This window comes from Chrysemys picta, unplaced genomic scaffold (assembly GCF_011386835.1).
Source record: "Chrysemys picta bellii isolate R12L10 unplaced genomic scaffold, ASM1138683v2 scaf267, whole genome shotgun sequence".
Taxonomy (NCBI): Eukaryota; Metazoa; Chordata; order Testudines; family Emydidae; genus Chrysemys; species Chrysemys picta.
Window position 1 is genome coordinate 6229 of NW_027052974.1, and position 27628 is coordinate 33856.

The following is a 27628-nucleotide window of genomic DNA, read 5'->3' on the forward strand; positions in this document are numbered from 1 at the left end:
CCTAAAGCAGCTTGCACTCACTAGACAAATGGTCCTAGGGGGCAAATGTGTGTGCAGGTTTGAGCTTACCCGGAAAAAGACGCCTAGCAGGAAACCTCAAGCAGTTTGTGTTGACTAGGAAGAAGGTGCTGAGTTCTTGTGAAAGCTCTCCTAACTTCTGCAACACACAAATGCTGAAAACTAGGAATTAGGGTAATTTCCACACAGGGAGATTACCTTGTAATCCTGCTGTCTAATGAGCCACACTTAAACTAGGTTTCAGGGTAGCAGCAGTGTTAGTCTGTATCCTCAAAAAGAACAGGAGTACTTGTGGCACCTTAGAGACTAAAATTTATTAGAGCATAAGCTTTCGTGGGCTACAACCCACTTCTTCGGATGCATCCGAAGAAGTAGGTTGTAGCCCACGAAAGCTTATGCTCTAATAAATTTGTTAGTCTCTAAGGTGCCACAAGTACTTAAACTAGGGGAGCCTTGTTCCACCTCTGGCTGAGAGATTCCCCATCCCCCTCCCACATGAGAAGGATTGAGGTCCTGTTCCTATTAGTCACAGTAAATTCCCCCAGAATGATTTATACTTGGCTTTTTTGAGATTTGAAGTGAAATCTTACTTGGGACCTATCCTGGTCAGATGGAACATGGTGTGGTGAAGGGGCGGATGTAAGGGGATGGCGGAGGCCATGGAAAATTCGCCCCTTTTCTCAAAAAACCCAAGAAATGGCCCAACGTCTGGAAATGAACAGGGGAGGTAGGGGGCTCCCTTCGGACCCTCACTTCCATGTAATCCTTCCTCAAGTCCTTTTGCCCTGCCCAATTTACACCGCTCAACCAACCACAACTTTCACCCTTTGTTTTCTTGTGCACAAGAAAGAACACTGTCGGACTGACGAGCGTCAACCCGCCTTCTGCCGCAAACTCTCCTGCGCTTTGAAAGAGATTGGTGCCGAAAAGTAGGAATTAGGGTAATTTCCGGCAGAGCCGAATACCTTGCCAATGTCATCTGAATGTACCTTGTACACGTGCTCTCTACTGAGCCACACCTAACCCACTTCACCTCTCTCTTTCTAGCAACTCAAAGGACAAAATGGACAAGACGACACAAGCACCAAAGAAACTGCAGGAAAAGGGAAGAAAAAGCCAAGGCCAACGGCTGCACACACCGCACACACAGCACACACCGCACCCCTGTACCGAGGGATCGGGTTCGACACTTCTCCTCACAGGCTTAATCCCCCTTCAGCTGCCCGGTAAAAGGACCGCCCTGTAAACAAGGATCACGGTCCATTCCTTGCCAACCAAAATGCTTTATGGGTCCCTTCCATAGCTGAGGAGGAGCGAGCCCCCTTTAAAACGGGTTGAGGTCTCTGTGGGTTTGAGCTCCTTAGGACCTAGCCTTTAAAATGCCCCGGGCCGTTGACCTCTCCCTGTCAGAAGGGTGCAGGTCTCCCCTTTCTAACTCCTCTTGGGGCGTTGGCACTCGCTGGGCAACGAGACCACCCACTTCCGAGGGAACGGAGGTCTCTCCTTTACAGCGCTTTTCGCTCTGGCCCATTGGAAGGCCCCTGGCTTAAGGACCACCCTGTAAGGAGGGTTTCGGTCTCCTTTGCCATGCAAATTAAGCCACAGGTCACTTTGACACGCCCGGCAAAATGACTGCCCTGTAACCAGGGTGTAAGGTCTTATACCTCTCACGCTTAAGCTAGGGGAGCCTTTCTGTGCCTGTGGCTTAGCGACTCCCCCCGACCCTCCACCACTTGAGAAGAGTTGAACTTCTGTTTCTCTTAGTCACAGTAAATTCCCACAGAATGATTTCTACTTGGCTTTTTTGAGATTTGAAGTGAAATCTTATTTGGGACCTATCCCGGTCAGATGGAACATGGTGTGGCGAAGGGGCGGCTGTAAGGGGATGGAGGAGGCCGTGGAAAATTCGCCCCTTTTCTGAAAAAAGCCAAGAAATGGCCCAACCAAGCAAACGTCACAAAGTCTGGAAATGAACAGGGGAGGTGGGGGGCTCCTTTCGGACCCTCACTTCCGTGTAATCCTTCCTCAAGTCCTTTTGCCCTGCCCAATTTACACCGCTCAACCAACCACAACTTTCCCCTTTGTTTTCTTGTGCACAAGAAAGAACTCTGTCGGACTGACGAGCGTTAACTGTAGGGATTCGGACAGCTCCGTTTGTTGTGTCCGAATTCCTGGCCTTGTGTCTCTTTGGTGATAAAGAGAGGAGATTCCTCGGGCTACGTTGGAAGAGACTGAGGTGGCGGTCCTTTCTGAAATGTGTTCATGTTGAGATGTTGTAGGTAGATGCGGTGGTATTCAGAGCCGGCACGTGGGTGCACCTAACCCTACTAACAGGACCGCGTCACAAGTAAAAGGGGTCTTTTCTGGTAAAGGTAGGGGGCACAAAGTTGTCATTTTCTTGGTGGGGTAGGAGGTAAGTCGGGAAGGGTGTCGCTGAGGGACGGAGGATTGATTGGAAAGGGGACACTCAGCAGGATCCCTCCCTTACCTGTTCATTTCCAGATCTTTTCACATTCAGGACTCCCCCCACCCTCATTGTGTAAAGGAGGTGTATTATATTAAAGAAAGGGTGACTGCCCTGTAATCAGGGTTCAGGTCGCTTTCCCTTTTCTCCTCTCTGCATCGGCCCTCTTCACGCCAAGGTCCAAAGTGAGCTCCCTCTAACTAGGGTGTGGGTCTTTTCCTGCCTTTCACAAGGTAACACTGCCATTTGGAAGATAGTTCTAGAAACCAGCCTCTTGAGAGGGTTCAGGGTTTGCCCTACTAGCTGTCCCGTGCCCTCCTCACTCACGCACTCAGCCAAGTCAAAGCCCGCGTCCTCTGCATCCACGTGGACCCGCCTTCTGCCGCAAGCTCTCCTGCGCTCTGAAAGAGATCGGTGCCGAAAAGTAGGCATTAGGGTAATTTCCGGCAGGGCCGAGTACCTTGCCAATGTCATCTGAATCTACCTTGTACACGTGCTCTCTACTGAGCCACAGCTAACCCGCTTCACCTCTCTCTTTCTAGCAACTCAAAGGACAAAATGGACAAGACGACACAAGCACCAAAGAAACTGCAGGAAAAGGGAAGAAAAAGCCACGGCCAACGGCTGCACACACCGCACACACAGCACACACCGCACCCCTGTACCGAGGGATCGGGTTCGACACTTCTCCTCACAGGCTTAATCCCCCTTCAGCTGCCCGGTAAAAGGACCGCCCTGTAAACAAGGTTCACGGTCCATTCCTTGCCAACCAAAATGCTTTATGGGTCCCTTCCATAGCTGAGGAGGAGCGAGCCCCCTTTAAAACGGGTTGAGGTCTCTGTGGGTTTGAGCTCCTTAGGACCTAGCCTTTAAAATGCCCCGGGCCGTTGACCTCTCCCTGTCAGAAGGGTGCAGGTCTCCCCTTTCTAACTCCTCTTGGGCCGTTGGCACTCGCTGGGCAACGAGACCACCCACTTCCGAGGGAACGGAGGTCTCTCCTTTACAGCGCTTTTCGCTCTGGCCCATTGGAAGGCCCCTGGCTTAAGGACCACCCTGTAAGGAGGGTTTCGGTCTCCTTTGCCATGCAAATTAAGCCACAGGTCACTTTGACACGCCCGGCAAAATGACTGCCCTGTAACCAGGGTGTAAGGTCTTATACCTCTCACGCTTAAGCTAGGGGAGCCTTTCTGTGCCTGTGGCTTAGCGACTCCCCCCGACCCTCCACCACTTGAGAAGAGTTGAACTTCTGTTTCTCTTAGTCACAGTAAATTCCCACAGAATGATTTCTACTTGGCTTTTTTGAGATTTGAAGTGAAATCTTATTTGGGACCTATCCCGGTCAGATGGAACATGGTGTGGCGAAGGGGCGGCTGTAAGGGGATGGAGGAGGCCGTGGAAAATTCGCCCCTTTTCTGAAAAAAGCCAAGAAATGGCCCAACCAAGCAAACGTCACAAAGTCTGGAAATGAACAGGGGAGGTGGGGGGCTCCTTTCGGACCCTCACTTCCGTGTAATCCTTCCTCAAGTCCTTTTGCCCTGCCCAATTTACACCGCTCAACCAACCACAACTTTCCCCTTTGTTTTCTTGTGCACAAGAAAGAACGCTGTCGGACTGACGAGCGTCAACTGTAGGGATTCGGACAGCTCCGTTAGTTGTGTCCGAATCCCAGGCCTTGTCTCTCTTTGGTGATAAAGAGAGGAGATTCCTCGGGCTACGTTGGAAGAGACTGAGGTGGCGGTCCTTTCTGAAATGTGTTCATGTTGAGATGGTGTAGGTAGATGCGGTGGTATTCAGAGCCGGCACGTGGGTGCACCTAACCCTACTAACAGGACCGCGTCACAAGTAAAAGGGGTCTTTTCTGGTAAAGGTAGGGGGCACAAAGTTGTCATTTTCTTGGTGGGGTAGGAGGTAAGTCGGGAAGGGTGTCGCTGAGGGACGGAGGATTGATTGGAAAGGGGACACTCAGCAGGATCCCTCCCTTACCTGTTCATTTCCAGATCTTTTCACATTCAGGACTCCCCCCACCCTCATTGTGTAAAGGAGGTGTATTATATTAAAGAAAGGGTGACTGCCCTGTAATCAGGGTTCAGGTCGCTTTCCCTTTTCTCCTCTCTGCATCGGCCCTCTTCACGCCAAGGTCCAAAGTGAGCTCCCTCTAACTAGGGTGTGGGTCTTTCCCTGCCTTTCACAAGGTAACACTGCCATTTGGAAGATAGTTCTAGAAACCAGCCTCTTGAGAGGGTTCAGGGTTTGCCCTACTAGCTGTCCCGTGCCCTCCTCACTCACGCACTCAGCCAAGTCAAAGCCCGCGTCCTCTGCATCCACCTGGACCCGCCTTCTGCCGCAAGCTCTCCTGCGCTCTGAAAGAGATCGGTGCCGAAAAGTAGGCATTAGGGTAATTTCCGGCAGGGCCGAGTACCTTGCCAATGTCATCTGAATCTACCTTGTACACGTGCTCTCTACTGAGCCACAGCTAACCCGCTTCACCTCTCTCTTTCTAGCAACTCAAAGGACAAAATGGACAAGACGACACAAGCACCAAAGAAACTGCAGGAAAAGGGAAGAAAAAGCCACGGCCAACGGCTGCACACACGGCACCCCTGTACCGAGGGATCGGGTTCGACACTTCTCCTCACAGGCTTAATCCCCCTTCAGCTGCCCGGTAAAAGGACCTCCCTGTAAACAAGGATCACGGTCCATTCCTTGCCAACCAAAATGCTTTATGGGTCCCTTCCATAGCTGAGGAGGAGCGAGCCCCCTTTAAAAAGGGTTGAGGTCTCTGTGAGTTTCAGCTCCTTAGGTCCTAGCCTTTAAAATGCCCCGGGCCGTTGACCTCTCCCTGTCAGAAGGGTGCAGGTCTCCCCTTTCTAACTCCTCTTGGGCTGTTGGCACTCGCTGGGCAACGAGACCACCCACTTCCGAGGGAACGGAGGTCTCTCCTTTACAGCGCTTTTCGCTCTGGCCCATTGGAAGGCCCCTGGCTTAAGGACCACCCTGTAAGGAGGGTTTCGGTCTCCTTTGCCATGCAAATTAAGCCACAGGTCACTTTGACACGCCCGGAAAAATGACTGCCCTGTAACCAGGGTGTAAGGTCTTATACCTCTCACGCTTAAGCTAGGGGAGCCTTTCTGTGCCTGTGGCTTAGCGACTCCCCCCGACCCTCCACCACTTGAGAAGAGTAAAACTTCTGTTTCTCTTAGTCACAGTAAATTCCCACAGAATGATTTCTACTTGGCTTTTTTGAGATTTGAAGTGAAATCTTATTTGGGACCTATCCCGGTCAGATGGAACAAATGGTGTGGCGAAGGGGCGGCTGTAAGGGGATGGCGGAGGCCGTGGAAAATTCGCCCCTTTTCTCAAAAAAGCCAAGAAATGGCCCAGCCAAGCAAACGTCACAAAGTCTGGAAATGAACAGGGGAGGTGGGGGGCTCCTTTCGGACCCTCACTTCCGTGTAATCCTTCCTCAAGTCCTTTTGCCCTGCCCAATTTACACCGCTCAACCAACCACAACTTTCACCCTTTGTTTTCTTGTGCACAAGAAAGAACGCTGTCGGACTGACGAGCGTCAACTGTAGGGATTCGGACAGCTCCGTTTGTTGTGTCCGAATTCCTGGCCTTGTGTCTCTTTGGTGATAAAGAGAGGAGATTCCTCGGGCTACGTTGGAAGAGACTGAGGTGGCGGTCCTTTCTAAAATGTGTTCATGTTGAGATGTTGTAGGTAGATGCGGTGGTATTCAGAGCCGGCAGGTGGGTGCACCTAACCCTACTAACAGGACCGCGTCACAAGTAAAAGGGGTCTTTTCTGGTAAAGGTAGGGGGCACAAAGTTGTCATTTTCTTGGTGGGGTAGGAGGTAAGTCGGGAAGGGTGTCGCTGAGGGACGGAGGATTGATTGGAAAGGGGACACTCAGCAGGATCCCTCCCTTACCTGTTCATTTCCAGATCTTTTCACATTCAGGACTCCCCCACCCTCATTGTGTAACGGAGGTGTATTATATTAAAGAAAGGGTGACTGCCCTGTAATCAGGGTTCAGGTCGCTTTCCCTTTTCTCCTCTCTGCATCGGCCCTCTTCACGCCAAGGTCCAAAGTGAGCTCCCTCTAACTAGGGTGTGGGTCTTTCCCTGCCTTTCACAAGGTAACACTGCCATTTGGAAGATAGTTCTAGAAACCAGCCTCTTGAGAGGGTTCAGGGTTTGCCCTACTAGCTGTCCCGTGCCCTCCTCACTCACGCACTCAGCCAAGTCAAAGCCCGCGTCCTCTGCATCCACCTGGACCCGCCTTCTGCCGCAAGCTCTCCTGCGCTCTGAAAGAGATCGGTGCCGAAAAGTAGGCATTAGGGTAATTTCCGGCAGGGCCGAGTACCTTGCCAATGTCATCTGAATCTACCTTGTACACGTGCTCTCTACTGAGCCACAGCTAACCCGCTTCACCTCTCTCTTTCTAGCAACTCAAAGGACAAAATGGACAAGACGACACAAGCACCAAAGAAACTGCAGGAAAAGGGAAGAAAAAGCCACGGCCAACGGCTGCACACACCGCACACACAGCACACACCGCACCCCTGTACCGAGGGATCGGGTTCGACACTTCTCCTCACAGGCTTAATCCCCCTTCAGCTGCCCGGTAAAAGGACCTCCCTGTAAACAAGGATCACGGTCCATTCCTTGCCAGCCAAAATGCTTTATGGGTCCCTTCCATAGCTGAGGCGGAGCGAACCCCCTTTAAAAAGGGTTGAGGTCTCTGTGGGTTTGAGCTCCTTAGGACCTAGCCTTTAAAATGCCCCGGGCCGTTGACCTCTCCCTGTCAGAAGGGTGCAGGTCTCCCCTTTCTAACTCCTCTTGGGCTGTTGGCACTCGCTGGGCAACGAGACCACCCACTTCCGAGGGAACGGAGGTCTCTCCTTTACAGCGCTTTTCGCTCTGGCCCATTGGAAGGCCCCTGGCTTAAGGACCACCCTGTAAGGAGGGTTTCGGTCTCCTTTGCCATGCAAATTAACAGGTCACTTTGACACGCCCGGCAAAATGACTGCCCTGTAACCAGGGTGTAAGGTCTTATACCTCTCACGCTTAAGCTAGGGGAGCCTTTCTGTGCCTGTGGCTTAGCGACTCCCCCCGACCCTCCACCACTTGAGAAGAGCTGAACTTCTGTTTCTCTTAGTCACAGTAAATTCCCACAGAATGATTTCTACTTGGCTTTTTTGAGATTTGAAGTGAAATCTTATTTGGGACCTATCCCGGTCAGATGGAACATGGTGTGGCGAAGGGGCGGCTGTAAGGGGATGACGGAGGCCGTGGAAAATTCGCCCCTTTTCTCAAAAAAGCCAAGAAATGGCCCAGCCAAGCAAACGTCACAAAGTCTGGAAATGAACAGGGGAGGTGGGGGGCTCCTTTCGGACCCTCACTTCCGTGTAATCCTTCCTCAAGTCCTTTTGCCCTGCCCAATTTACACCGCTCAACCAACCACAACTTTCACCCTTTGTTTTCTTGTGCACAAGAAAGAACGCTGTCGGACTGACGAGCGTCAACGGTAGGGATTCGGACAGCTCCGTTTGTTGTGTCCGAATTCCTGGCCTTGTGTGTCTTTGGTGATAAAGAGAGGAGATTCCTCGGGCTACGTTGGAAGAGATTGAGGTGGCGGTCCTTTCTGAAATGTGTTCATGTTGAGATGTTGTAGGTAGATGCGGTGGTATTCAGAGCCGGCACGTGGGTGCACCTAACCCTACTAACAGGACTGCGTCACAAGTAAAAGGGGTCTTTTCTGGTAAAGGTAGGGGGCACAAAGTTGTCATTTTCTTGGTGGGTTAGGAGGTAAGTCGGGAAGGGTGTCGTTGAGGGACTGAGGATTGATTGGAAAGGGGACACTCAGCAGGATCCCTCCCTTACCTGTTCATTTCCAGATCTTTTCACATTCAGGACTCCCCCCACCCTCATTGTGTAAAGGAGGTGTATTATATTAAAGAAAGGGTGATTGCCCGGTAATCAGGGTTCAGGTCGCTTTCCCTTTTCTCCTCTCTGCATCGGCCCTCTTCACGCCAAGGTCCAAAGTGAGCTCCCTCTAACTAGGGTGTGGGTCTTTCCCTGCCTTTCACAAGGTAACACTGCCATTTGGAAGATAGTTCTAGAAACCAGCCTCTTGAGAGGGTTCAGGGTTTGCCCTACTAGCTGTCCCGTGCCCTCCTCACTCACGCACTCAGCCAAGTCAAAGCCCGCGTCCTCTGCATCCACCTGGACCCGCCTTCTGCCGCAAGCTCTCCTGCGCTCTGAAAGAGATCGGTGCCGAAAAGTAGGCATTAGGGTAATTTCCAGCAGGGCCGAGTACCTTGCCAATGTCATCTGAATCTACCTTGTACACGTGCTCTCTACTGAGCCACAGCTAACCCGCTTCACCTCTCTCTTTCTAGCAACTCAAAGGACAAAATGGACAAGACGACACAAGCACCAAAGAAACTGCAGGAAAAGGGAAGAAAAAGCCACGGCCAACGGCTGCACACACCGCACACACAGCACACACCGCACCCCTGTACCGAGGGATCGGGTTCGACACTTCTCCTCACAGGCTTAATCCCCCTTCAGCTGCCCGGTAAAAGGACCTCCCTGTAAACAAGGATCACGGTCCATTCCTTGCCAGCCAAAATGCTTTATGGGTCCCTTCCATAGCTGAGGCGGAGCGAACCCCCTTTAAAAAGGGTTGAGGTCTCTGTGGGTTTGAGCTCCTTAGGACCTAGCCTTTAAAATGCCCCGGGCCGTTGACCTCTCCCTGTCAGAAGGGTGCAGGTCTCCCCTTTCTAACTCCTCTTGGGCTGTTGGCACTCGCTGGGCAACGAGACCACCCACTTCCGAGGGAACGGAGGTCTCTCCTTTACAGCGCTTTTCGCTCTGGCCCATTGGAAGGCCCCTGGCTTAAGGACCACCCTGTAAGGAGGGTTTCGGTCTCCTTTGCCATGCAAATTAACAGGTCACTTTGACACGCCCGGCAAAATGACTGCCCTGTAACCAGGGTGTAAGGTCTTATACCTCTCACGCTTAAGCTAGGGGAGCCTTTCTGTGCCTGTGGCTTAGCGACTCCCCCCGACCCTCCACCACTTGAGAAGAGCTGAACTTCTGTTTCTCTTAGTCACAGTAAATTCCCACAGAATGATTTCTACTTGGCTTTTTTGAGATTTGAAGTGAAATCTTATTTGGGACCTATCCCGGTCAGATGGAACATGGTGTGGCGAAGGGGCGGCTGTAAGGGGATGACGGAGGCCGTGGAAAATTCGCCCCTTTTCTCAAAAAAGCCAAGAAATGGCCCAGCCAAGCAAACGTCACAAAGTCTGGAAATGAACAGGGGAGGTGGGGGGCTCCTTTCGGACCCTCACTTCCGTGTAATCCTTCCTCAAGTCCTTTTGCCCTGCCCAATTTACACCGCTCAACCAACCACAACTTTCACCCTTTGTTTTCTTGTGCACAAGAAAGAACGCTGTCGGACTGACGAGCGTCAACGGTAGGGATTCGGACAGCTCCGTTTGTTGTGTCCGAATTCCTGGCCTTGTGTGTCTTTGGTGATAAAGAGAGGAGATTCCTCGGGCTACGTTGGAAGAGATTGAGGTGGCGGTCCTTTCTGAAATGTGTTCATGTTGAGATGTTGTAGGTAGATGCGGTGGTATTCAGAGCCGGCACGTGGGTGCACCTAACCCTACTAACAGGACTGCGTCACAAGTAAAAGGGGTCTTTTCTGGTAAAGGTAGGGGGCACAAAGTTGTCATTTTCTTGGTGGGTTAGGAGGTAAGTCGGGAAGGGTGTCGTTGAGGGACTGAGGATTGATTGGAAAGGGGACACTCAGCAGGATCCCTCCCTTACCTGTTCATTTCCAGATCTTTTCACATTCAGGACTCCCCCCACCCTCATTGTGTAAAGGAGGTGTATTATATTAAAGAAAGGGTGATTGCCCGGTAATCAGGGTTCAGGTCGCTTTCCCTTTTCTCCTCTCTGCATCGGCCCTCTTCACGCCAAGGTCCAAAGTGAGCTCCCTCTAACTAGGGTGTGGGTCTTTCCCTGCCTTTCACAAGGTAACACTGCCATTTGGAAGATAGTTCTAGAAACCAGCCTCTTGAGAGGGTTCAGGGTTTGCCCTACTAGCTGTCCCGTGCCCTCCTCACTCACGCACTCAGCCAAGTCAAAGCCCGCGTCCTCTGCATCCACCTGGACCCGCCTTCTGCCGCAAGCTCTCCTGCGCTCTGAAAGAGATCGGTGCCGAAAAGTAGGCATTAGGGTAATTTCCAGCAGGGCCGAGTACCTTGCCAATGTCATCTGAATCTACCTTGTACACGTGCTCTCTACTGAGCCACAGCTAACCCGCTTCACCTCTCTCTTTCTAGCAACTCAAAGGACAAAATGGACAAGACGACACAAGCACCAAAGAAACTGCAGGAAAAGGGAAGAAAAAGCCACGGCCAACGGCTGCACACACCGCACACACAGCACACACCGCACCCCTGTACCGAGGGATCGGGTTCGACACTTCTCCTCACAGGCTTAATCCCCCTTCAGCTGCCCGGTAAAAGGACCTCCCTGTAAACAAGGATCACGGTCCATTCCTTGCCAGCCAAAATGCTTTATGGGTCCCTTCCATAGCTGAGGCGGAGCGAACCCCCTTTAAAAAGGGTTGAGGTCTCTGTGGGTTTGAGCTCCTTAGGACCTAGCCTTTAAAATGCCCCGGGCCGTTGACCTCTCCCTGTCAGAAGGGTGCAGGTCTCCCCTTTCTAACTCCTCTTGGGCTGTTGGCACTCGCTGGGCAACGAGACCACCCACTTCCGAGGGAACGGAGGTCTCTCCTTTACAGCGCTTTTCGCTCTGGCCCATTGGAAGGCCCCTGGCTTAAGGACCACCCTGTAAGGAGGGTTTCGGTCTCCTTTGCCATGCAAATTAACAGGTCACTTTGACACGCCCGGCAAAATGACTGCCCTGTAACCAGGGTGTAAGGTCTTATACCTCTCACGCTTAAGCTAGGGGAGCCTTTCTGTGCCTGTGGCTTAGCGACTCCCCCCGACCCTCCACCACTTGAGAAGAGCTGAACTTCTGTTTCTCTTAGTCACAGTAAATTCCCACAGAATGATTTCTACTTGGCTTTTTTGAGATTTGAAGTGAAATCTTATTTGGGACCTATCCCGGTCAGATGGAACATGGTGTGGCGAAGGGGCGGCTGTAAGGGGATGACGGAGGCCGTGGAAAATTCGCCCCTTTTCTCAAAAAAGCCAAGAAATGGCCCAGCCAAGCAAACGTCACAAAGTCTGGAAATGAACAGGGGAGGTGGGGGGCTCCTTTCGGACCCTCACTTCCGTGTAATCCTTCCTCAAGTCCTTTTGCCCTGCCCAATTTACACCGCTCAACCAACCACAACTTTCACCCTTTGTTTTCTTGTGCACAAGAAAGAACGCTGTCGGACTGACGAGCGTCAACGGTAGGGATTCGGACAGCTCCGTTTGTTGTGTCCGAATTCCTGGCCTTGTGTGTCTTTGGTGATAAAGAGAGGAGATTCCTCGGGCTACGTTGGAAGAGATTGAGGTGGCGGTCCTTTCTGAAATGTGTTCATGTTGAGATGTTGTAGGTAGATGCGGTGGTATTCAGAGCCGGCACGTGGGTGCACCTAACCCTACTAACAGGACTGCGTCACAAGTAAAAGGGGTCTTTTCTGGTAAAGGTAGGGGGCACAAAGTTGTCATTTTCTTGGTGGGTTAGGAGGTAAGTCGGGAAGGGTGTCGTTGAGGGACTGAGGATTGATTGGAAAGGGGACACTCAGCAGGATCCCTCCCTTACCTGTTCATTTCCAGATCTTTTCACATTCAGGACTCCCCCCACCCTCATTGTGTAAAGGAGGTGTATTATATTAAAGAAAGGGTGATTGCCCGGTAATCAGGGTTCAGGTCGCTTTCCCTTTTCTCCTCTCTGCATCGGCCCTCTTCACGCCAAGGTCCAAAGTGAGCTCCCTCTAACTAGGGTGTGGGTCTTTCCCTGCCTTTCACAAGGTAACACTGCCATTTGGAAGATAGTTCTAGAAACCAGCCTCTTGAGAGGGTTCAGGGTTTGCCCTACTAGCTGTCCCGTGCCCTCCTCACTCACGCACTCAGCCAAGTCAAAGCCCGCGTCCTCTGCATCCACCTGGACCCGCCTTCTGCCGCAAGCTCTCCTGCGCTCTGAAAGAGATCGGTGCCGAAAAGTAGGCATTAGGGTAATTTCCGGCAGGGCCGAGTACCTTGCCAATGTCATCTGAATCTACCTTGTACACGTGCTCTCTACTGAGCCACAGCTAACCCGCTTCACCTCTCTCTTTCTAGCAACTCAAAGGACAAAATGGACAAGACGACACAAGCACCAAAGAAACTGCAGGAAAAGGGAAGAAAAAGCCACGGCCAACGGCTGCACACACAGCACACACCGCACCCCTGTACCGAGGGATCGGGTTCGACACTTCTCCTCACAGGCTTAATCCCCCTTCAGCTGCCCGGTAAAAGGACCTCCCTGTAAACAAGGATCACGGTCCATTCCTTGCCAACCAAAATGCTTTATGGGTCCCTTCCATAGCTGAGGAGGAGCGAGCCCCCTTTAAAACGGGTTGAGGTCTCTGTGAGTTTCAGCTCCTTAGGACCTAGCCTTTAAAATGCCCCGGGCCGTTGACCTCTCCCTGTCAGAAGGGTGCAGGTCTCCCCTTTCTAACTCCTCTTGGGCCGTTGGCACTCGCTGGTCAACGAGACCACCCACTTCCGAGGGAACGGAGGTCTCTCCTTTACAGCGCTTTTCGCTCTGGCCCATTGGAAGGCCCCTGGCTTAAGGACCACCCTGTAAGGAGGGTTTCGGTCTCCTTTGCCATGCAAATTAAGCCACAGGTCACTTTGACACGCCCGGCAAAATGACTGCCCTGTAACCAGGGTGTAAGGTCTTATACCTCTCACGCTTAAGCTAGGGGAGCCTTTCTGTGCCTGTGGCTTAGCGACTCCCCCCGACCCTCCACCACTTGAGAAGAGTTGAACTTCTGTTTCTCTTAGTCACAGTAAATTCCCACAGAATGATTTCTACTTGGCTTTTTTGAGATTTGAAGTGAAATCTTATTTGGGACCTATCCCGGTCAGATGGAACATGGTGTGGCGAAGGGGCGGCTGTAAGGGGATGGCGGAGGCCGTGGAAAATTCGCCCCTTTTCTCAAAAAAGCCAAGAAATGGCCCAACCAAGCAAACGTCACAAAGTCTGGAAATGAACAGGGGAGGTGGGGGGCTCCTTTCGGACCCTCACTTCCGTGTAATCCTTCCTCAAGTCCTTTTGCCCTGCCCAATTTACACCGCTCAACCAACCACAACTTTCCCCTTTGTTTTCTTGTGCACAAGAAAGAACGCTGTCGGACTGACGAGCGTTAACTGTAGGGATTCGGATAGCTCCATTTGTTGTGTCCGAATTCCGGGCCTTGTGTCTCTTTGGTGATAAAGAGAGGAGATTCCTCGGGCTACGTTGGAAGAGATTGAGGTGGCGGTCCTTTCTGAAATGTGTTCATGTTGAGATGTTGTAGGTAGATGCGGTGGTATTCAGAGCTGGCACGTGGGTGCACCTAACCCTACTAACAGGACCGCGTCACAAGTAAAAGGGGTCTTTTCTGGTAAAGGTAGGGGGCACAAAGTTGTCATTTTCTTGGTGGGGTAGGAGGTAAGTCGGGAAGGGTGTCGCTGAGGGACTGAGGATTGATTGGAAAGGGGACACTCAGCAGGATCCCTCCCTTACCTGTTCATTTCCAGATCTTTTCACATTCAGGACTCCCCCCACCCTCATTGTGTAAAGGAGGTGTATTATATTAAAGAAAGGGTGATTGCCCGGTAATCAGGGTTCAGGTCGCTTTCCCTTTTCTCCTCTCTGCATCGGCCCTCTTCACGCCAAGGTCCAAAGTGAGCTCCCTCTAACTAGGGTGTGGGTCTTTCCCTGCCTTTCACAAGGTAACACTGCCATTTGGAAGATAGTTCTAGAAACCAGCCTCTTGAGAGGGTTCAGGGTTTGCCCTACTAGCTGTCCCGTGCCCTCCTCACTCACGCACTCAGCCAAGTCAAAGCCCGCGTCCTCTGCATCCACCTGGACCCGCCTTCTGCCGCAAGCTCTCCTGCGCTCTGAAAGAGATCGGTGCCGAAAAGTAGGCATTAGGGTAATTTCCGGCAGGGCCGAGTACCTTGCCAATGTCATCTGAATCTACCTTGTACACGTGCTCTCTACTGAGCCACAGCTAACCCGCTTCACCTCTCTCTTTCTAGCAACTCAAAGGACAAAATGGACAAGACGACACAAGCACCAAAGAAACTGCAGGAAAAGGGAAGAAAAAGCCACGGCCAACGGCTGCACACACAGCACACACCGCACCCCTGTACCGAGGGATCGGGTTCGACACTTCGCCTCACAGGCTTAATCCCCCTTCAGCTGCCCGGTAAAAGGACCTCCCTGTAAACAAGGATCACGGTCCATTCCTTGCCAACCAAAATGCTTTATGGGTCCCTTCCATAGCTGAGGAGGAGCGAGCCCCCTTTAAAACGGGTTGAGGTCTCTGTGAGTTTCAGCTCCTTAGGACCTAGCCTTTAAAATGCCCCGGGCCGTTGACCTCTCCCTGTCAGAAGGGTGCAGGTCTCCCCTTTCTAACTCCTCTTGGGCCGTTGGCACTCGCTGGGCAACGAGACCACCCACTTCCGAGGGAACGGAGGTCTCTCCTTTACAGCGCTTTTCGCTCTGGCCCATTGGAAGGCCCCTGGCTTAAGGACCACCCTGTAAGGAGGGTTTCGGTCTCCTTTGCCATGCAAATTAAGCCACAGGTCACTTTGACACGCCCGGCAAAATGACTGCCCTGTAACCAGGGTGTAAGGTCTTATACCTCTCACGCTTAAGCTAGGGGAGCCTTTCTGTGCCTGTGGCTTAGCGACTCCCCCCGACCCTCCACCACTTGAGAAGAGTTGAACTTCTGTTTCTCTTAGTCACAGTAAATTCCCACAGAATGATTTCTACTTGGCTTTTTTGAGATTTGAAGTGAAATCTTATTTGGGACCTATCCCGGTCAGATGGAACATGGTGTGGCGAAGGGGCGGCTGTAAGGGGATGGCGGAGGCCGTGGAAAATTCGCCCCTTTTCTCAAAAAAGCCAAGAAATGGCCCAACCAAGCAAACGTCACAAAGTCTGGAAATGAACAGGGGAGGTGGGGGGCTCCTTTCGGACCCTCACTTCCGTGTAATCCTTCCTCAAGTCCTTTTGCCCTGCCCAATTTACACCGCTCAACCAACCACAACTTTCCCCTTTGTTTTCTTGTGCACAAGAAAGAACGCTGTCGGACTGACGAGCGTTAACTGTAGGGATTCGGATAGCTCCATTTGTTGTGTCCGAATTCCGGGCCTTGTGTCTCTTTGGTGATAAAGAGAGGAGATTCCTCGGGCTACGTTGGAAGAGATTGAGGTGGCGGTCCTTTCTGAAATGTGTTCATGTTGAGATGTTGTAGGTAGATGCGGTGGTATTCAGAGCTGGCACGTGGGTGCACCTAACCCTACTAACAGGACCGCGTCACAAGTAAAAGGGGTCTTTTCTGGTAAAGGTAGGGGGCACAAAGTTGTCATTTTCTTGGTGGGGTAGGAGGTAAGTCGGGAAGGGTGTCGCTGAGGGACTGAGGATTGATTGGAAAGGGGACACTCAGCAGGATCCCTCCCTTACCTGTTCATTTCCAGATCTTTTCACATTCAGGACTCCCCCCACCCTCATTGTGTAACGGAGGTGTATTATATTAAAGAAAGGGTGACTGCCCTGTAATCAGGGTTCAGGTCGCTTTCCCTTTTCTCCTCTCTGCATCGGCCCTCTTCACGCCAAGGTCCAAAGTGAGCTCCCTCTAACTAGGGTGTGGGTCTTTCCCTGCCTTTCACAAGGTAACACTGCCATTTGGAAGATAGTTCTAGAAACCAGCCTCTTGAGAGGGTTCAGGGTTTGCCCTACTAGCTGTCCCGTGCCCTCCTCACTCACGCACTCAGCCAAGTCAAAGCCCGCGTCCTCTGCATCCACCTGGACCCGCCTTCTGCCGCAAGCTCTCCTGCGCTCTGAAAGAGATCGGTGCCGAAAAGTAGGCATTAGGGTAATTTCCGGCAGGGCCGAGTACCTTGCCAATGTCATCTGAATCTACCTTGTACACGTGCTCTCTGCTGAGCCACAGCTAACCCGCTTCACCTCTCTCTTTCTAGCAACTCAAAGGACAAAATGGACAAGACGACACAAGCACCAAAGAAACTGCAGGAAAAGGGAAGAAAAAGCCACGGCCAACGGCTGCACACACCGCACACACAGCACACACCGCACCCCTGTACCGAGGGATCGGGTTCGACACTTCTCCTCACAGGCTTAATCCCCCTTCAGGTGCCCGGTAAAAGGACCTCCCTGTAAACAAGGATCACGGTCCATTCCTTGCCAACCAAAATGCTTTATGGGTCCCTTCCATAGCTGAGGAGGAGCGAGCCCCCTTTAAAACGGGTTGAGGTCTCTGTGAGTTTCAGCTCCTTAGGACCTAGCCTTTAAAATGCCCCGGGCCGTTGACCTCTCCCTGTCAGAAGGGTGCAGGTCTCCCCTTTCTAACTCCTCTTGGGCCGTTGGCACTCGCTGGGCAACGAGACCACCCACTTCCGAGGGAACGGAGGTCTCTCCTTTACAGCGCTTTTCGCTCTGGCCCATTGGAAGGCCCCTGGCTTAAGGACCACCCTGTAAGGAGGGTTTCGGTCTCCTTTGCCATGCAAATTAAGCCACAGGTCACTTTGACACGCCCGGCAAAATGACTGCCCTGTAACCAGGGTGTAAGGTCTTATACCTCTCACGCTTAAGCTAGGGGAGCCTTTCTGTGCCTGTGGCTTAGCGACTCCCCCCGACCCTCCACCACTTGAGAAGAGTTGAACTTCTGTTTCTCTTAGTCACAGTAAATTCCCACAGAATGATTTCTACTTGGCTTTTTTGAGATTTGAAGTGAAATCTTATTTGGGACCTATCCCGGTCAGATGGAACATGGTGTGGCGAAGGGGCGGCTGTAAGGGGATGGCGGAGGCCGTGGAAAATTCGCCCCTTTTCTCAAAAAAGCCAAGAAATGGCCCAACCAAGCAAACGTCACAAAGTCTGGAAATGAACAGGGGAGGTGGGGGGCTCCTTTCGGACCCTCACTTCCGTGTAATCCTTCCTCAAGTCCTTTTGCCCTGCCCAATTTACACCGCTCAACCAACCACAACTTTCCCCTTTGTTTTCTTGTGCACAAGAAAGAACGCTGTCGGACTGACGAGCGTTAACTGTAGGGATTCGGATAGCTCCATTTGTTGTGTCCGAATTCCGGGCCTTGTGTCTCTTTGGTGATAAAGAGAGGAGATTCCTCGGGCTACGTTGGAAGAGATTGAGGTGGCGGTCCTTTCTGAAATGTGTTCATGTTGAGATGTTGTAGGTAGATGCGGTGGTATTCAGAGCTGGCACGTGGGTGCACCTAACCCTACTAACAGGACCGCGTCACAAGTAAAAGGGGTCTTTTCTGGTAAAGGTAGGGGGCACAAAGTTGTCATTTTCTTGGTGGGGTAGGAGGTAAGTCGGGAAGGGTGTCGCTGAGGGACTGAGGATTGATTGGAAAGGGGACACTCAGCAGGATCCCTCCCTTACCTGTTCATTTCCAGATCTTTTCACATTCAGGACTCCCCCCACCCTCATTGTGTAACGGAGGTGTATTATATTAAAGAAAGGGTGACTGCCCTGTAATCAGGGTTCAGGTCGCTTTCCCTTTTCTCCTCTCTGCATCGGCCCTCTTCACGCCAAGGTCCAAAGTGAGCTCCCTCTAACTAGGGTGTGGGTCTTTCCCTGCCTTTCACAAGGTAACACTGCCATTTGGAAGATAGTTCTAGAAACCAGCCTCTTGAGAGGGTTCAGGGTTTGCCCTACTAGCTGTCCCGTGCCCTCCTCACTCACGCACTCAGCCAAGTCAAAGCCCGCGTCCTCTGCATCCACCTGGACCCGCCTTCTGCCGCAAGCTCTCCTGCGCTCTGAAAGAGATCGGTGCCGAAAAGTAGGCATTAGGGTAATTTCCGGCAGGGCCGAGTACCTTGCCAATGTCATCTGAATCTACCTTGTACACGTGCTCTCTGCTGAGCCACAGCTAACCCGCTTCACCTCTCTCTTTCTAGCAACTCAAAGGACAAAATGGACAAGACGACACAAGCACCAAAGAAACTGCAGGAAAAGGGAAGAAAAAGCCACGGCCAACGGCTGCACACACCGCACACACGGCACCCCTGTACCGAGGGATCGGGTTCGACACTTCTCCTCACAGGCTTAATCCCCCTTCAGCTGCCCGGTAAAAGGACCTCCCTGTAAACAAGGATCACGGTCCATTCCTTGCCAACCAAAATGCTTTATGGGTCCCTTCCATAGCTGAGGAGGAGCGAGCCCCCTTTAAAACGGGTTGAGGTCTCTGTGGGTTTCAGCTCCTTAGGACCTAGACTTTAAAATGCCCCGGGCCGTTGACCTCTCCCTGTCAGAAGGGTGCAGGTCTCCCCTTTCTAACTCCTCTTGGGCCGTTGGCACTCGCTGGGCAACGAGACCACCCACTTCCGAGGGAACGGAGGTCTCTCCTTTACAGCGCTTTTCGCTCTGGCCCATTGGAAGGCCCCTGGCTTAAGGACCACCCTTTAAGGAGGGTTTCGGTCTCCTTTGCCATGCAAATTAAGCCACAGGTCACTTTGACACGCCCGGCAAAATGACTGCCCTGTAACCAGGGTGTAAGGTCTTATACCTCTAAGTCGGGAAGGGTGTCGCTGAGGGACGGAGGATTGATTGGAAAGGGGACACTCAGCAGGATCCCTCCCTTACCTGTTCATTTCCAGATCTTTTCACATTCAGGACTCCTCCCCCGCCTTGTGTAAAGGAGGAATATTTTACTAACGAAAATGTGACTGCCCTGTAATCAGGGTTCAGGTCTCTTTCCCTTTTCTCCTCCCTGTATTGGCCCCCTTAACGGCACCCGACATAGTCACTCTGCAGAGTAGACTGTGGCCCCTCCGCATCCTTGATACCACAGAGCCCGTACCCAACGAGGAAGCACACGGCCTGTGAAGAAACTAGAGGGAGCACACATGAGGAATTCAAAGCACTGACCTCTCACTCAGAGCCAATTATCTGGGAGGCGGAAACCTGAGGACTGTTCATATCTGCTTAGAAGGATATCCAGGTTGCTCAGGTCCACTTGTGCCAGCTTCTCCTGTGGCTGGGGCTCCTGGCCAATTCCTCTGCAAGCGCAGCTGCAAAAGCCAAGCATGAGCCATCACTACATAAATCTCTATTGGTGTGTGAAATCTTGCCCTCATCCCTGCCTCCCTCTCCCATCCCATCTACATCAGCCCCACTGGATGAACAGAAACTGAGTGATCATTTCTCTCGTGGAGCAACAGTGACACCAGGTGGCCCACCAGGGGAATGCACAAAGCATTTTCCTTAGGCAGTAACAGTGACACCAGGTGGCCACTCGATGTAATAGCACAGAGCATTTCCCACATGAAGTAACAATGACACCATGTGGCCACTTTGGGTAATGCACAAAGCATTACCCTACTGGAGCAACAGTGACATCTGTAAACATTTCAGGGAGCTGGAGTGGCACCTGGTGGCCACTCGAGGTAATGCACAAAGTAGTTCCAAAGGGAGCAACAGTGACACTGGATGGCTAATCCAGGTAATTCACAAAGCATTTCAGGGAGCAAGACTGACTAGGTGGCCACAAGGGGTAATGCACAAAGAATTTCCCCCATTGATCAACAGTGACACTGTGTTGTCACCTGCAGTACCCTCAGAGTAATCCCTTAAGAAGCAGCAGTGACATTGGGCGGCCAGTTGGACGACTGCACAGAGCATTTCTTTCATGGAGCAACAGAGACACTACATGGCCAATCGGGGAAATGGTCGGAGCTTTTCCCCTGCGGAACAGCAGTGACGCCCGGTGGCCACTCAGTGTAATTGCACAGAACATTTCTCTCATGAAGCAAAAATGAGACTGTGTGGCCACCCCGGGTAATCACAGAGCATTTCCTTCATGAAGCAATATTGACACCGGGTGGACACTCTGTATAGGTGCACAGAGCATTTCGCAAATAAAGCAACAGTGACACTGGGTGGCTAATCCAGGTAATGCACAAAGCATTTCCCCCATGGAGCAACAGTGGCACTGGGTGGACACCTGGGGTAATGACAGGTTTCAGAGTAGCAGCCGTGTTAGTCTGTATCCGCAAAAAGAAGAACAGGAGTACTGGTGGCACCTTAGAGACTAACAAATTTATTAGAGCATAAGCTTTCGTGGACTACAGCCCACTTCTTCGGATGCATCCGAAGAAGTGGGCTGTAGTCCACGAAGCTTATGCTCTAATAAATTTGTTAGTCTCTAAGGTGCCACCAGTACTCCTGTTCTTCTTTTCACCTGGGGTAATGCACAGAGCATTTCCTTAAGGAGCAACAGTGACACTGTGTGCCGTGATACAGCAGGGCCAGAGAGCAGCAGGAGAATGGTGGAAGAAAACTAGAGTGGTACGGATGAGGAATAGAGTGCCATAATTGTTCACTCACAGCCAGTCATGCAGAAGACAGAAAGCGGAGGACTGTTCATCTCTGCTTACAAGGATGTCCAGGCTGCTCAGGTTCACTTCTTCCAGTTTCTCCTCTGGCTGGGGTCCTGGGCGATTCCTCTGCAAACACAGCATATAACCCAAGCAGGAGCCATCACTGCCCAAAGGTCTATTGGTGTACGAGATACTGCCCTCCCTCTCCCATCCACTGTACATCAGCCCCACTTGATGAACAGTGACAGTCAACTCCCACAGTCACCCCCACCACTACCAATGGAGGATCTAGTACCATCATGTTTCTCTTCCCCCTCCCAATGCCCCAGTGGGTTGCAGACGCCCCAGACCAAGCCTGTGAGCATGCACCATTGCCCATCTTCTATGCAAAGAGACAGGACAAGGGGAGAGAGAGAGAGTATGTTGGCCAACATATGAGAGCTCAGAGAGAGACACATAGGAAGAAGGACAAATTCAGCACCTGTACTCACCTTTCCGGTTCCAGGCCTCTGCTCAGGTGAACATGCTCCTCCCTGTCCAGGAAGATCAGCTGCTCCCAATATAGGGAAATTCTCCCTCTGCACCCAGAACAAGGAGGAAAACTTTTATTACAAACCAAACCCCACCTAAAGGGAAGCAGACGTCTGTACTCAGCCTTTACCACACATGTATCTTAGAGGCCACCTGGGCTATTTCTCAGAATGTAGTTGCCCTGGAGCAACAGTGACACCCAGTGGCCAATCACGGCAATGCACAGAGCATGTCCCCCATGCAGCAGCAGTGACACTTGGTGACCGCTCGCGGCAAAGCACAAAGCATTTCCCTCGTGGAGCAACACAGACACTACGTAGCCACTCAGGGTAAGGCAGAAATCATTTCCCCCCCCCCCCCACAGCGCTGCACTGATACTCGGTGGCCAGCCGGGGTAATGTCTGAGCTATCTGCCTTGGACCATCACCGCCATCCGGCGGGCAGGCAGGGTAACATACAGACTGTGTTTCTCCTGGAGCAGCGGTGACACCCGGTGGCCAGTTGGGGAAATGCGCAGCATGCATCTGCCCTGGAGGAGCAGTGACAGCCTGTGGGCAGCAGGGGCAGCACCAGCCCCTTCCTCACTGGGGGAGCTGAGGTGGGGTAGACAGAAAACTGTGGCAGCTGCATCCCCCCAACCACCACGAGGCCTCACCCCTCACTGAAGTGCAAGTTCTGCCTCCGCCCCTCAGAGGCTCCAGCCATTCACCAGCCCAGAGGCCAGAGCCAGGCAGGGTAGGGCGACTGCTACGCTAGGTGGCGCAATGATGCAGGCAGCCACAGCGCTCCCCACCCTTGTCCTTGTGCTGTGTGGGGTCCCGGGGCTGTGGCTGCTCCTCAGTTCCCGGCCGCCCTTCGACCGCTCACAGACCTTAAGAGCCGCTCGGGTTGGGGTCGGGCTCCAGGGCCAGCAGAGCCCTCGGGGAGCAGTAACCACGAGGGTTAGGACCCAGGAGCCCAGCCTGGAGCAGGTCAGCCCGGAGTGCTGTGCAGAGCTCTGGACCCTCCACATAACATGTGTGGTGCAACTTGGTGACTGGAGACACAGGCCGAGGGCTACTCTCAGACCCCTGCTCACGTCCGCTACTGAATATGGCCTGCTTCAGAGAGGATACCTAGAGTGGCATGACCAGGGAAGCTCACCCAACAATACACGTTTATGAAATTTCACCAACTTTAAAAAATATGTTTCCAAAGATTGTAGGCATAACAAAGGATTTAATGAAAGGTTTCAGAGTAGCAGCCGTGTTAGTCTGTATCCGCAAAAAGAAGAACAGGAGGACTTGTGGCACCTTAGAGACTAACAAATTTATTAGAGCATAAGCTTTCGTGGACTATAGCCCACTTCTTCGGATGCATATAGAATGGAACATATATTGAGGAGATATATATACACACATACAGAGAGCATAAACAGGTGGGAGTTGTCTTACCACCTCTGAGAGGCCAATTAATTAAGAGAAAAAAACTTTTGAAGTGATAATCAAGCTAGCCCAGTACAGACAGACAGTTAGATAACAAGTGTGAGAATACTTACAAGGGGAAATAGATTTCAATGTTTGTAATGGCCCAACCATTCCCAGTCCTTATTCAAACCGGAGTTGATTGTGTCTAGTTTGCATATCAATTCTAGCTCAGCAGTTTCTCGTTGGAGTCTGTTTTTGAAGTTTTTCTGTTGTAATATAGCCACCCGCAGGTCTGTCACTGAATGATCAGACAGGTTAAAGTGTTCTCCCACTGGTTTTTGAGTATTTTGATTCCTGATGTCAGATTTGTGTCCATTAATTCTTTTGCGTAGAGACTGTCCGGTTTGGCCAATGTACATGGCAGAGGGGCATTGCTGGCACATGATGGCATATATCACATTGGTAGATGTGCAGGTGAACGAGCCCCTGATGGTATGGCTGATGTGATTAGGTCCTATGATGATGTCACTGGAATAGATATGTGGACAGAGTTGACATCGGGGTTTGTTACAAGGATAGGTTCCTGGGTTAGTGGTTTTGTTCAGTGATGTGTGGTTGCTGGTGAGTATTTGCTTTAGGTTGGGGGGTTGTCTGTAAGCGAGGACAGGTCTGTCTCCAAAGATCTGTGAGAGTAAAGGATCATCTTTCAGGATAGGTTGTAGATCTCTGATGATGCGCTGGAGAGGTTTTAGTTGGGGGCTGAAGGTGACAGCTAGTGGTGTTCTGTTATTTTCTTTGTTGGGCCTGTCTTGTAGGAGGTGACTTCTGGGTACTCGTCTGGCTCTGTCAATCTGTTTTTTCACTTCAGCAGGTGGGTATTGTAGTTTTAAGAATGCTTGATAGAGATCTTGTAGGTGCTTGTCTCTATCCGAGGGATTGGAGCAAATGCGGTTATATCTTAGAGCTTGGCTGTAGACAATGGATCGTGTGGTGTGTCCTGGATGGAAGCTGGAGGCATGTAGGTAAGTGTAGCGGTCAGTAGGTTTCCGGTATAGGGTGGTATTTATGTGACCATCGCTTATTAGCACAGTAGTGTCCAGGAAATGGACCGCTTGTGTGGATTGATCTAGGCTGAGGTTGATGGTGGGATGGAAATTATTGAAATCATGGTGAAATTCCTCAAGGGCTTCTTTTCCATGGGTCCAGATGATGAAGATGTCATCAATGTAGCGCAAGTAGAGTAGGGGCGTTAGGGGACGAGAGCTAAGGAAGCGTTGTTCTAAGTCAGCCATAAAAATGTTGGCATATTGTGGGGCCATGCGGGTACCCATAGCAGTGCCGCTGACTTGAAGGTATATATTGTCCCCAAATGTGAAATAGTTGTGGGTGAGGACAAAATCACAAAGTTCAGCCACCAGGTTAGCTGTGATATTATCAGGGATACTGTTCCTGATAGCTTGTAGTCCATCTTTGTGTGGAATATTGGTGTAGAGGGCTTCTACGTCCATAGTGGCCAGGATGGTGTTTTCTGGAAGATCACCGATGGATTGTAGTTTCCTCAGGAAGTCAGTGGTGTCTCGAAGATAGCTGGGAGTGCTGGTAGCGTAGGGTCTGAGGAGAGAGTCTACATAACCAGACAAGCCTGATGTTAGGGTGCCAATGCCTGAGATGATGGGGCGTCCAGGATATCCAGGTTTATGGATCTTGGGTAGCAAATAGAATACCCCTGGTCGGGGTTCTAGGCATGTGTCTGTACAGATTTGTTCCTGTGCTTTGTCAGGGAGTTTTTTTAGCAGATGGTGTAGTTTCTTTAGGTAATCCTCAGTGGGATCAGAGGATAATGGCCTGTAGAATGTGGTGTTAGAGAGCTGTCTAGCAGCCTCCTGGTCATATTCCAATTTATTCATGATGACGACAGCACCTCCTTTGTCAGCCTTTTTGATTATGATGTCAGGGTTGTTTCTGAGGCTGTAGATGGCGTTGTGTTCTGCATGGCTGAGGTTATGTGGCAAGTGATGTTGCTTTTCCACAATTTCAGCCTTTGCACGTCGACGGAAGCACTCTATGTAGAAATCCAGTCTGTTGTTTCGACCGTCCGGAGGAGTCCACGCAGAATCCTTTTTTTTGTAGTGCTGGTAGGGAGGATTCTGTGGGTTAGTATGCTGTTCAGAGGTATGTTGGAAATATTCTTTGAGTCGGAGACGTCGAAAGTAGGATTCTAGGTCACCGCAGAACTGTATCATATTCATGGGTCTGGAGGGACAAAAGGAGAGGCCCCGAGATAGGACAGACTCTTCTGCTGGGCTAAGAGTATAGCTGGAAAGATTAACAATATTGCTGGGTGGGTTAAGGGAACTACTGTTGTGGCTGCTTGTGGCATGTAGCAGTTTAGATAGTTTAGTGTCCTTTTTCCTTTGTAGAGAGGCAAAGTTTGTCTTGTAAATGGCTTGTCTAGTTTTTGTAAAGTCTATCCATGAGGAAGTTTGTGTGGAAGGTTGGTTTCTTATGAGAGTATCCAGTTCTGAGAGCTCATTCTTAATCTTTCCCTGTTTGCTGTATAGGATGCTGATCAGGTGATTTCGCAGTTTCTTTGAGAGTGTGTGACACAGTCTCTCAGCATAGTCTGTGTGATATGTAGATTGTAATGGATTTTTTACCTTTAGTCCTTTTGGTATGATGTCCATCTGCTTGCATTTGGAAAGGAAGATGATGTCTGTCTGTATCTGTACGAGTTTTTTCATGAGGTTGATGGATTTCCACTCCATACGGCTAAATGCAGTGCCTTGCATAATGAAAGGTTTCAGAGTAGCAGCCGTGTTAGTCTGTATCCGCAAAAAGAAGAACAGGAGGACTTGTGGCACCTTAGAGACTAACAAATTTATTAGAGCATAAGCTTTCGTGGACTATAGCCCACTTCTTCGGATGCATATAGAATGGAACATATATTGAGGAGATATATATACACACATACAGAGAGCATAAACAGGTGGGAGTTGTCTTACCACCTCTGAGAGGCCAATTAATTAAGAGAAAAAAACTTTTGAAGTGATAATCAAGCTAGCCCAGTACTAAGGTACTGATTTTGTACAGACCAAGCTAACGGCGCATCCCTGCCTGGAGCCATGTGGGCCGTGACCAGACTCCTCACCAAACCAGACACTTAGCTCACTGACAGTGACGGCTGCTCCGTTTCCAGCTAGATGGCATTGCCATAGCCTGGCATCAACAATGCTCACTGTCTCATGGCTCTTGCGTGCCTTCCATCTCACACCGGGGGTGGGCTCTTACCCTTGACTTCTTTCTCCTTCCTACTAAGCAGAATACAAGAGGGAAAAACAAAAGTTATCATCGGTGTATGTTCTTCTTCTCCCTGTCCCATTACACCTTTATAGATACAATTAAAAAGCACACAACGCACACTCAACCTCTGGAATTGCTGGCCAGAGAATGCTGTGAAAGTCAAGACTATAATAGGGTTCAAAAAAGGACTAGGTCAATTCATGGAGAATAGGTCCATCGATGGCTATTAGTCAGCATGGGCAGGGATGGTGTCCTTATCCTCTGTTTGCCAGAAGCTGGGAATGGGCGACACAGGATGGATCACTTCACGATTACCTGTTCTATTCATTCCCTCTGAAGCACCTGGTATTAGCCAGTTGGAAGACAGGATACTGGGCTAGATGGACCTTTGGTCTGACCCAGTATTGCCATTCTTACGTTCTAATGTTAAGCAGCCCGTTGCACCTGCACCCAAGAGAGTCACTGTGCAGAAGAGACTATTGTCTCGTCCCCTGGTCGTAATCCCACAGCTAATCCCAAAATAGGGAAATTCTCCTCCCACACCCAGAACAAGGAGGAAAACTTTTATGAGAAACCAAGCCTCACCTAAAGAGAAGCAGCCGTGTGTACTCAGCTACTACCATGCATTTATCTTAGGCTTCAGCCGTGCCGCTAAAAGTTCTGAAGTGTAGTTATGAGGGAGGCAGAAAGCTGAGGACTGTTCATATCTGCTTAGAAGGATGTCCAAGCTGCTCAGATCCACTTCTGCCAGCTTCTCCTCTGCCTAGGGCTCCTGAACAACAATTTCTCTGTAAGAGCAGCTGCAAAAGCCAAGCATGAGCCGTCATTACACAGAGCTCTTGCCCTCATCCCTGCCTCCCTTTTCCATCATATCTACATCTGCCCCCCTCAATGAACAGAGACCGAGTTAACACCGACAGTCACCGCTCCATTCTCGCACCCACTGCCCTGCATGATTTTCGTCCCCTCCTACTTCTTCATGACTCCCGAGACCTAGCCTGTGGGGATGCACACCTACCACACCTGCCCTTGTCCTATGAAGGGAGACGGCACAATGAGAGGAGAGGAGAGAGAGAGTCCATGGGGCTGCTCTATGGATAAGTTCAATAGGCATCAGTGGCTTAGTGGTATGCAGGACTGGTGCAACCACTAGGCGAACTAGCCGCCTAGGGTGCCAAGTGGTTAGGGGCTCCCACTGGGTCTCAGTGTCCACCCTTCTGGATTTCCTATCCCTGTTCTGACCCTTCCTGCAGGCTCGGAGTCTTCCTGGGAAGGGGATCTAGTAGTTAAAAGAGAAAAAGCCTCCAGCCTGCCAGA

At 51.1% G+C, this 27628-nt stretch overlaps 1 protein-coding gene and 1 long non-coding RNA gene across 50 annotated transcripts in view; one reads left to right on the top strand and one right to left on the bottom strand.

Moving 5' to 3' along the window:
• Positions 1-416: 416 nt before the first annotated feature.
• Positions 417-2906, top strand: LOC135978447 (uncharacterized). Its single transcript, XR_010595866.1, has 2 exons — positions 417-959; positions 1066-2906. It is a non-coding gene; the product is annotated as an uncharacterized LOC135978447 (long non-coding RNA).
• Positions 2907-18248: 15342 nt separating this feature from the next.
• Positions 18249-27628, bottom strand: part of LOC135978446 (uncharacterized) — a 57969-nt gene continuing 48589 nt past the window's right edge. For 6 of the 49 annotated variants that reach the window (XR_010595826.1, XR_010595825.1, XR_010595824.1 and 3 more), the window contains 6 exons: positions 26300-26319; positions 23143-25833; positions 21566-21652; positions 21082-21200; positions 19624-19766; positions 18255-18512 (listed from right to left, as the gene is read on the bottom strand). Coding sequence is in view for 2 of the 49 variants with exons in the window: in XM_065579395.1 (XP_065435467.1) it covers positions 19631-19766; positions 21082-21200; positions 21566-21652; positions 26300-26319 (362 nt within the window). In the remaining 47 variants the exon portion in view is untranslated. Of the gene's footprint in view, positions 18513-19623; positions 19767-21081; positions 21201-21565; positions 21653-23142; positions 25834-26080; positions 26323-26896; positions 27112-27628 lie in introns of all 49 variants that reach the window. The other 43 variants (XR_010595822.1, XR_010595821.1, XR_010595857.1 and 40 more) reach the window with 38 other exon arrangements.